This window comes from Pelodiscus sinensis, chromosome 25, assembly GCF_049634645.1.
Source record: "Pelodiscus sinensis isolate JC-2024 chromosome 25, ASM4963464v1, whole genome shotgun sequence".
NCBI lineage: Eukaryota > Metazoa > Chordata > Testudines > Trionychidae > Pelodiscus > Pelodiscus sinensis.
This window is the reverse complement of record NC_134735.1, coordinates 3,595,435-3,605,183: the sequence shown is the minus strand read 5'-3', so window position 1 is coordinate 3,605,183 and position 9,749 is coordinate 3,595,435. Positions and strand designations below refer to the sequence as shown.

The 9,749-nt window shown below is 47.1% G+C and overlaps 1 protein-coding gene across 2 annotated transcripts; it reads right to left on the bottom strand.

Moving 5' to 3' along the window:
• Window positions 1-1,053: 1,053 nt before the first annotated feature.
• IQCC (IQ motif containing C) lies at window positions 1,054-8,888 on the bottom strand. 2 transcript variants are annotated; one of them, XM_075908694.1, is made up of 5 exons: window positions 8,732-8,888; window positions 6,092-6,235; window positions 5,167-5,509; window positions 3,879-4,000; window positions 1,054-2,180 (listed from the first exon to the last, which is right to left on the bottom strand). In XM_075908694.1, exons 1-5 carry the CDS (start codon window positions 8,777-8,779, stop codon window positions 2,142-2,144), a joined length of 696 nt encoding a protein of 231 aa, XP_075764809.1. In that variant the 5' UTR covers window positions 8,780-8,888; the 3' UTR covers window positions 1,054-2,141. The 2 variants fall into 2 exon arrangements, with proteins under 2 accessions (XP_075764809.1, XP_075764808.1); XM_075908693.1 differs by having other exon boundaries at window positions 1,055-2,180; window positions 5,167-5,512.
• Window positions 8,889-9,749: the final 861 nt, after the last annotated feature.

The window sequence follows — 9,749 nt, the reverse complement described above, 5'->3', positions numbered from 1 at the left end:
TCTTCCTGTGTCACGGCCACCCCACTGATCAGAGACAGGTTGATCAGCACAGTGCGGAGGCTGGAAGAGGAAAACCCTAGCCACCCTTGTGCTAAGCACAAGCCCACGCTGACTGGCAGCCTCTGTGCTCCCTCTCCGCTCCCTCTCCCTTCTCCGAGCTGTGTTCTGAAAGGGAGTCTTGCGGTTTCCATGGCTGCAGGCCCAGCCAGAGGGAGTTTTGTGGGCCGGCCTGGAGGCTGAGTCACTCAGACAGAACCAAACAACTCAGTACCTCTCCTCTACTACACACAAACCGTATCAAAAGCTCCCTCACAGCCCAGCCCAACTCCAAAATCAGGAGACTGGAGGGTTCAGGAGAGCAGAGGGGGCGGATTACCTCTGCAGTGCTGATTCAAATCCAGCCCAGAGTGGAAGCGTCTGAAAGTTGTCTCTCACTGATGATTGCTCAGTGGCCTGTGAGACCCGAGCCTGGCAGGTGCTAATGCAGTGCCTTGTTGACAAGCATCTGCATCACAAAGCAAATCACCATCGCCATTTACATGAACTCCCTAGCTACAGCCATCAAAAATGAACTGGGCAGGAGGGGAAGGATGGTTCAGTGGCTAGGGTATTAGCCCGTGACCAGAAAGACCCACGTTCAACTCACTGCTCTGCCACAGACTTCTTTTGGTAATGGGGGACAGAAAAATACCTAGGCAGATTAATGGGGGGGGCGTAACTTGAACTGCAGCTTGGTCAGAAGATGGAGGAATTCAAGTCTTTCACTTGCATGACAAAAATATATGAGCAAACAAATCTATACTTACCCCGTCTTCTCCTCTCTATTGCACTCCAGGGAGGACAGATTCAAGATACCCACTTAATTTCCAAAATTACTGATTTCTCCAGCCCTGCGAGAAGAGGGTGATGCAAGGTCACCAGCCTGTAACAGATCCTCTCTCCTGTTCTTAAACACAGAGGGCCAAGTCCTAGGGCTAGTCTGTACTAAATGGAGCCGAGTCAGTTGGCCAGAAGACACACACATTGAAAGATGCAGCCAAGAGCTTTATTTACCATGTGAAATTATACAACCTGGAGAGTGTTCCTTGAAGGAAAGCTCTGTCACCTAGAGCAATAGCCTTGGCCCATCCCTACCAGGTGACACTACCACTGAGGTTAGGCTTACTTCGCTTTTCACTGGGTAGCATCTGGAGGGATCAAGACAACTTCTGGCCCAGCCAGTGGCAGACACAACATTTTATTCAGAAACAAAAAATTGAGAACAGATGACAGGAACTGACACAGGTTTTCATTGGAAAGGCTCCAGACTGTACATTAAATAGGTGTATGATTGTGTAAGAAAGAGAGAAGCCGGAGCTCCACACTCACAAAGCGCTAGGGTCTAGACTAGGGAGCCAGTGCCACGGGGAAATGTTCCTTTCTGATGTTCACATATTGCCCATTAGTATCAAACAGTCAACAGAGTCCACTAGGAAAGGCATCTGGCTAGATAATACATTCTGTCCACAGAGTGTCAAACCAGGGGGTTCTGGCTCAGTTGGGGTTCTGAGTGAATACTGCAGGGTTTGGCAAAGGAGCATTTTGGGATCCCCAAGACTTGGGAACAGAGTCACTCTACGTGAGACGGACAGGCATTTTCCAGATGTAAGGCTCAGTGAGCTGACAACAAATGACATTCCTGCCCCGGGGAGGAGGTGCAAAGCTCCAGGCTTCTTGCAGGTCAGTTCAATCCTAAATGATCAGCTAATCGTTTAAAGAAAAGTACACCAAAACCAGTCAGCAGAACTGGGTTCTTCTGGGTGAGGGCTGAATAAAAACCCCTTTAGTACAGATAGCATCCTCCTTACTCGGGGCAGACGCTGAATGTGTGCCTTCACCCAGAGTTCTCAGGTTTAAAAGCAAACGTCTTCATAACTTATATTGACAAATGTGACAAAATCCCAGGAGAAGTCACAAGTTAACCATGGAGAACTTCTGTGCCACAACGGAGTTGGTGCTTTTCTGGGCAACTGCAGTTCATGTTGCTAAAGCCAGCGATTCCCCACCTGCTGTGGATGGGACACAGCCCACCTGGTCCCAGAGAACACTGCTCCTCCATACCGAGGTGAGCATATCCCGTGACTCTTTGAAACAGATCCCTATCACTCGGGAGTCCCCAGCCTTTGTTTCAGGATCAAATACTACAAGACAAAAAGGGAAATCAAATGAGGACACTGCTAGATTTGAAACCAAAGAAGCATCTGTTTCTGCAGGTTACTCAGCTACTGCTGGACTCCTTATCTGTGGTGAGAAATGCTTATAACATTGGAAGGAATGCAGTTTGTAGAGCTAGATTTAGAGGTCTTCCTCCCTCTGCTGGCTACGTGCTCATGGCCAGGCATAGTGCTCTAATATACAAAGGATCTGTCCTTTGGATGCTGCCTATTCAAAAGAGGAGCAGGTGGACAGAGCAGAGGGACACTGCATGCAACAAAGCACTCTAAAAACTTAATTAAGCCATGCATGTGGTAGGTAAATAGCCTCCTTATCCCCATTTTATAGACAGAGAACCTGAGGCACAAATTGCAAGGTCACACAATACATTAGCAACAAATCTCTGGACTCCTTTCCCCTTAGTTCTAGGATTAGGCAACTAGAAACTCTCGTCGTTTGTGATTACAGTTGGAAATAAGCCCCAGAGTGCCAGTTTTAGTGACGCGGGGCTGCCTAGCAGAGTAACTAACATTTTAGACAGAACACCCTCGGCATTTAGTTATTAGGGAAGGTTCTGGTATAAGACTGTCAACCCTGAATGTCTGTCAGCAGCATGAACTCTTACTAAGAAACAGATCAATGATTGCATTACTAATCCCATCCACTGCTGCAGGGAAGGCACAGAATTCCATACACACATTTTGGTAGAAAAAATGAGAGAAACTGAGGCATGGTTCAGTGGTTGAACCAAGGGACTTCCAGGAGAGTCAGGATTCCTGCATTCTGCCCCTGCTGACTTAACTATCTGACCTCAGGCAAGTCACTGAACCTCACAGTGTATCATCTCCCTATCTGTAAAGTACTTTGGGTACGTCTGTCTACACACCAGGGAAAAAGTCGAATTAAGATACACAACTTCAGCTATGTCAATTGCGTAGCTGAAGTTGAACTAGTTTAACTCTGCTTTTGGCGCAGTCTACACAGCAGGCAGTCGAAGGAAGAGCACTATTCCTTCGACTTCCCTTACTCCTCGTGAAATGAGGGTTACAGGAGTCAGAGTAAGAAGTCCTCTAGCTCAACATTATTTCGGAATAATGGCTTGCTGTATAGACGCACACTATGTTATTTTGAAATAAAGTCAGTTATTCCAAAATAACGCTGCTGTGTAGACGTATCCTTGAGACCTCGACATGGAAGGTACAATATAAGCATTATTCTGTCCTTATTTCTTTACCAACTCCATCGTTGCTAATTCACACCCATACCAGGAGACTAGCACTGAAGGTAGATTAGCATATACGTGAAAAAACAACAATAAAAATCAGGCCCTCCCTCACAAAGTGTATTTGGATAATCTGGATGAACAAGGGTGGTTTAGAATTGGGACTGCATTACATTCTAGAAAAACAGTGAAGTCTTTGTAACATGCCTAGTTAATCTCAGCCATAATTTCATCTAATTGGCTGATGATTACACATGGAAAGTGTGGTACAAGTCCTAAACATTATCCTGTCCAGCAAAGAAGAGAATTGTAACTTCATTGTCTGACTAAACTCTTATGTAAATGAACATTCAATCTGGAAATCCACTCTTCACCACTCTGACTAACTGCAGAGTCCTCTTGCAAAGGTTTGTCTGGACAAGCCAACCTTTGCACACAGCAAGAGGCAAGGACAGGCTCTTACCTTTTTACGGCTCATGATAGCTTGTTGCAGCCACAGCAGCTCCATAGCTAAGTGATTTCGATAACACTGGAGGTCAGGAAGAGTCTGAGGCAGCTCCTGCTGTATGCTCTTGAATGGGAGTTCTGCAGAGATGGAAAAGAAATGAATTCCATGTAAGGGGTTATTTGATTTCATAGCCAGGCCATGTTACATTTAGAGCCTTTTTTGTATTCAGAGGTCATACTGGGGCAGGAGGTACTCTTCCCAAATTCCATCCACAATCCCAGAGGAGTGAAACATTTTGGTAGAACAAACAGCAGGGAAACAACATACAAACTGCTGTCCACAGGTTTCAGAGTCAACAACCCATTGCAACAAAGAGATCATCCCATTTAGAACCAGAATTCTATTTTGTACTATTCTGGGTTTTCATATTGCCCTTATTACTGTAATATTCAAGATCCGGTGCCTGTTAATCCAAGCCAGTGCACACAGGCTCAGAACAAGCAATTTCGAAAGTTAATCTCTAGTGCATCTTTCAGAGGATGTGGGGAATGCAATCACCTTCCCTGGTTTGCAAAGCCATACTATATAGAAGCTAGTGTTTTCATTTTTTGGTGTGCTTACTGCAGGCGAAGCTTGGCCAGTCCATCTGTATCATTAATTTCTGGCTCCATCAGAGGTTCTTTATTGTGTGTCTGGTACATCAAGAATGAGACCTTGGATACTAACCTACTTCCAACTGCATCAAAACAAACACATGTATGTGTGATCTCAGACACAGCAAGAACCTCCCCCATCCCTTTGCTAATGGAAGTGGTGACAGGGAATTTATTTAGGCAAACAAATGTTGAGATAAAAGGGTGTATTTTCCCCTGCAATTGATGCTCGCTAGAAAGCAGAACCTACATTTGGAAAACGGGAGGACTTTGGATAAAAGGGGTTTTCAGGTGAGAAACTGGAATCTGGCTCCAAACGGGACGATTGAGGTTTCTGTGCTGGTGTGGAACCAAATTTAGATTGTCCTTGCAGTTAAATAATATATCTCTGCAATGGGTTATCTTCTAGTGCAGACAAGACTATGGCGAGGAGAAACAGGAGAGTCATGTGAGGGGCCCCAGACTCCGTTCTATGCTCTCTCTTGTATACGATTCGCTGCTCTAGACTCTCTATTGTGTTCCTGAGGCTTTTGTCTCCTCAATAATCTTGATCATGTGCATGAGTTTGAGTACATTGCCAGGTTACACATGCCATGCTGGAAGGGCTCAGAGTTGCTGTTTATGTTGCATACCCTATTCTTGTTTCTTACCCTGGCTGGCTGCAGTAGACCCTGTCTCCAGAACAGTACTGCTCCATACAGATGTTGCATTGCTATAGTTCTTCCATTCTGTATTCTCCCTGGACAAGCTGCAGTCCTGTCCAGTGGATTTATCTGCATCACACTCTGGACCTTGCTTCACACTGCTGTCTTCACCTCTTACGACCATCTCCTCACTTTGAAGCTGGGCTGTAGGTTTCATGTAACTCCTACTGTTACAGTCCTTTTCTGGCTCTATTGTCTCAAGAGGACAAAGCTTTTGCTGCCCTTTTGCTGTATTATTCTGGTCTTTGGATCTAGGTTCTTGATCAATTAATCGCTTTACTTTCATCTGCTTCTGGAAAAACAATGTTTGAGACATTAAAATGGAGGAGAATTAATGAATAGAGGGAAGTAGTTTAAAAAAATCCAACAAGTTTAGGTTCTTCCTGGCCAGGATGATCTCACTTAGATGTTTGTAACTAGCACCAATAACTTTCTTCACCAGTTTCCAAAAATTCACTCTGCCCAGAAAAGGGCTGAAATGATCATGGGTTGGAAAATGGTTTGCAATGGAGAGTTTGCAATGGAGAGGAGACAGTTTATTCTTCCATGCTTCAGCACCATGGGTTAGGTGGTTAACACACAGCTAGGTCCAGTCTATAGTGAGAGATGGAAGCCTTAATTGTGCCGTAGGACAACCAGGTTTTCCCAATATGGCTGCATTTATAGTGTTTAGCTAGACCATACTTTGAATCCAAACACAAATCATGCGATAATAAATGTAGGTACTACCTGCTACATGCACAAGTGCTGAGTACCATTTTAGCTACCATTTTTTGCAAGAAATCCCTATTCACAGAGAACATACCCATCATATTAACAATGCCAGCCTTCACCAGGAGTGACTATGTACCATGAACTGAATGAATCCTACCTTTTGAGGAAAAACAGGTGTTGGTATAAAGCGCCCTTTCCACTGCAACTGACCCAAATCCCCTTCAATCTCGTTAACCATGTTCTGATACTCCTCCTGTAAGCTTTGGAACCTCTTCCTCACCAGATAACCCCGGACACAGGCCTATGAAAGACAAGATAGAGATCCCTACACAGTAAGTTTCCCAACACAGAGAAGATTTAAACTTCACCTGGAACTGTACCAATTGAAACTGTTCTGCCATCTCCATCATACCGGAGACTGCCACCATCCAATTAAAAATTGTATCATGTTATGTTCTTATACTGCACACACAGAACATTCTTCTCTAAGAACAGCCAGCCTGAGTTAGATCAATGGTCCAGCTAGCCCAGTATCTTGTCTTCTGCAGAAACCACTGGAGACACTTCAGAGGTAATGAACACAACAAGGCAATTTTGAGTGCTATGACCCCTGTCGTCCATTCCCAGCTTCTGGCTGTCAGCAGTTTAAAGCTACCCAGAGCATCCTGTCCATCTTGGACAACAGCTATTGATCGACTTACCCTCCATTAACTCATCTCATTATTTTTTAACCTTATTATACTTTTAGTCTTCACACCATCCCATGGCAATGAGTTCCACAGGTTGTGTCTTGTGTGAAGAAATACTTCCTCATGTTTGTTTTAAACCTGCTGCCCATTAGTTTTATTGGGTGAAACCATAATTAGCGTGTTATGTCACACAGGTCAATAACACCTTCCAGTTCATTTTCTCCAATCAGTTGTATTTTCCATCATATTCTCCCCCTTAGTATCTCTTTTCTAAACTGAACAGTCCCAGTCTTTATTCTCTCCTCATATGGCAGCTGTTGCTCTTCCCTGTACCTTTTCTAATTTTTTAGATGAATTGATCAGAACTGCATGCACTATTCAAGGTGTGGGCATATAAGTGGCATTATGGTATTTTCTGTTGTATCTATTCCTTTCCTTATAGCTTCTCACATTATTGTTACTTCACAGCATCTTAAATTATTAAAATTGAAACAATCATTAACAAAAACGTAGGGCCAAATATCGCAAATATTATAAGGCTTACTGCCCTGCTACCTCACTTAAATCAAATAATCTACTCATACCATGAGCATTATATCGGATAGTGAATATTTGCTACATATTGTTTCTGTTTAGATAACTTGTTGATTTATTTTTGTATTTCTTTTAGCTAAGACAGGGAAAACAGCCCATCAATTTCACTTTGTTATTTGTCAGCATCACTTTCTAGATTAAAGGGATTGATCTGATATGAATAGGTTTCAAACACTATAGGAAGATGTCTGTGTGTATTTTTAAACTGTTTCCCCTGGATTTTGTTATGATTATGATTATTACAAAGCCTAAATTATCTCACTTGGTCTCTTCCAAGTTTCTTAGAATAGACTGAACAACACAGGCAGGCTCAAGTGCACTTTTTATGGCACTTCCTCGGAGGATAAGATTCCAGGTCTTGGAAAGATCTCTTTCTTTGAGGAGATACATTTCTTGCCTATATAGGACTATTGCCACAAACCAGTGGATAAGCATCGTTTAGACAGAAAAAAAAGGGGGAGGGGAGAAATGAGCAAAGCTCCAATGATGACAATGCAGGAGAAAGGAATCCAAGCTTTAACTGGTCTACCATGTCTCATACTGAGGAGCTATTCGGGAATAGCTATGGTGCTTTAAATTCACCCACCACCTTAATCCAAATTAATTTTCAATTGCAAATTCTTAGTACATAAATACAGATAAAAATGCACCCACTTCTGAAGTCAATAGAAATTTTGACACCAACATCAGCAGTGCAGGATCAAGGCCCTTACTATTATTTGTACATTGTACAAGTAGACTGTACGTACAAAAGCTAAAGACAGGAGCAGGAACTGTGAAACCAGAACAGAGGGGCAAACTCAGCCCTGGAGTAAGAGAACAAGCCACCACTGCCTTCAGTGATGCTGCACCAGCTTATGGCAGGGAGGTCTTTGACCCAGATCTCCAGACTAAGCGTAAGTGCGAGACAGCAGGAGCTGGGGCAACAGAAACAGATTAAGATAATTTTGCCCCTTGTCTCCCCAAGATGTGACACTCTCTCTTTGGCCAAGATCTGGATCCACCTCCCCACCCCCAGAAATAGTCATTCCCCCCAGCCTGCCACAGCTCCAGAAACACCCTCCCCCACCCCCAGATGTACAGCACCCCCCCATGGCCTACCCCAGATGCCCCCCACCCTCAGGCACACAGCCCCTCCCCCACCCCGCCCCAGATGCCCCCCACCCCCAGGCACACAGCCCCTCCCCCACCCCGCCCCAGATGCCCCCCACCCTCAGGCACACAGCCCCTCCGCCACCCCGCCCCAGATGCCCCCCACCCCCAGGCACACAGCCCCTCCCCCACCCCGCCCCAGATGCCCCCCACCCCCAGGCACACAGCCCCTCCCCCACCCCGCCCCAGATGCCCCCCACCCCCACGCACACAGCCCCTCCCCCACCCCGCCCCAGATGCCCCCCCACCCCCAGGCACACAGCCCCTCCCCCACCCCGCCCCAGATGCCCCCCCACCCGCAGGCACACAGCCCCAGGCACACAGCCCCTCCCCCACATGCCCGACCAGCCCGCGGGCCTCACCTGCAGCCTCGTCACCCCCCGCACCAGCAGTTGCTGCTCCGGCGCCATCTCCCCGCGAACGGTCGCTGCCTGGCAACCGGGCCCCGACTGATGGCGTCATCGAGTGGCGACAGCCAGCAGGGCGGGGGCGGGGCGGGGGCGGGACTCGCTCTCCCGCCTCCTTCCCTGCAGGCCCCGCCCCTTCCGGGCTCCTCCCCCCTCGCACTGCTCCGCCCCCTCGCGGGTCCCGCCTCCATCCAGCCCAGCGGGCGCTGCGGTGACAGCCTGTGGGCCGCAGGGGGAGGGGCAGCCAGGGCCCCATGGCCAAGCTCCCCCCCCCCCGGCCCATGGAGGGCAGTGACCCTGAGGGGCACTAGGGGGCAAGGGGAGAAACGGCCCCCACCCCCCTTGCCCCACAGCTGGTGGCCTAACAGAGCCCCCCCCCAGGGCAGGGCAGCCCCATTGTGTGACCAAGCATCTGTCCCTTAGATCTGGGGCAGGCGGGTCAGCCCAGTGTCCCGTCTGCCCACAGCACCCAGAGGGGATGAACAGAGGTTTCACCATGGAGTGAGCCCTCCCCTGTCACACAGGCTAGGGACACCATTCCTGCCCATCCCGGCTAATCCCCGCGGATGGACCTGTCCTCCATGAATGTACCTAGCTCTTTTTTGAACCCTGCTAAAGTCCTGGCCTTCACCACATCCTCTGGCGAGGAGTTCCACAGGTTGACTGTGCGCTGCATGAAGAAAAAGTTCCTTTGGTTTGTTTTAAACCTGCTGCCTATTCATTTCATTTGGTGACCCCTAGTTCTTGTGTTTTAGGAACAAGTAAATAACTTTCTCTTATTCACTTTCTCCACACCTGTCATGATTTGTATCGCCCCCAGTTGCTCTTTTCCAAGCTGAAAAGTCCAATAGTTGGGCTGGTAACCTTGCCCCCTCATTAGCAAAATTCTGGGTGCGCCCCTGTCCCTACAGGGCAAAGTACTCCTGAAACACCTGCTTTCCAAGGGAAACCATTTTGGGTAAAGCATCTTCTA

Excerpts from the sequence above, each read along its gene's own strand:
- IQCC (XM_075908693.1), bottom strand. The coding sequence starts at position 8,779 with ATGGCGCCGGAGCAGCAACTGCTGGTGCGGGGGGTGACGAGGCTGCAG. Across the intron at positions 4,001-5,166 it reads GTCTACTGCAGCCAGCCAGG|AACTCCCATTCAAGAGCATA; the intron begins GTAAGAAACAAG and ends CCATCTCTGCAG. Across the intron at positions 2,181-3,878 it reads CTATCATGAGCCGTAAAAAG|TATTTGATCCTGAAACAAAG; the intron begins GTAAGAGCCTGT and ends TTTGTCTTGTAG.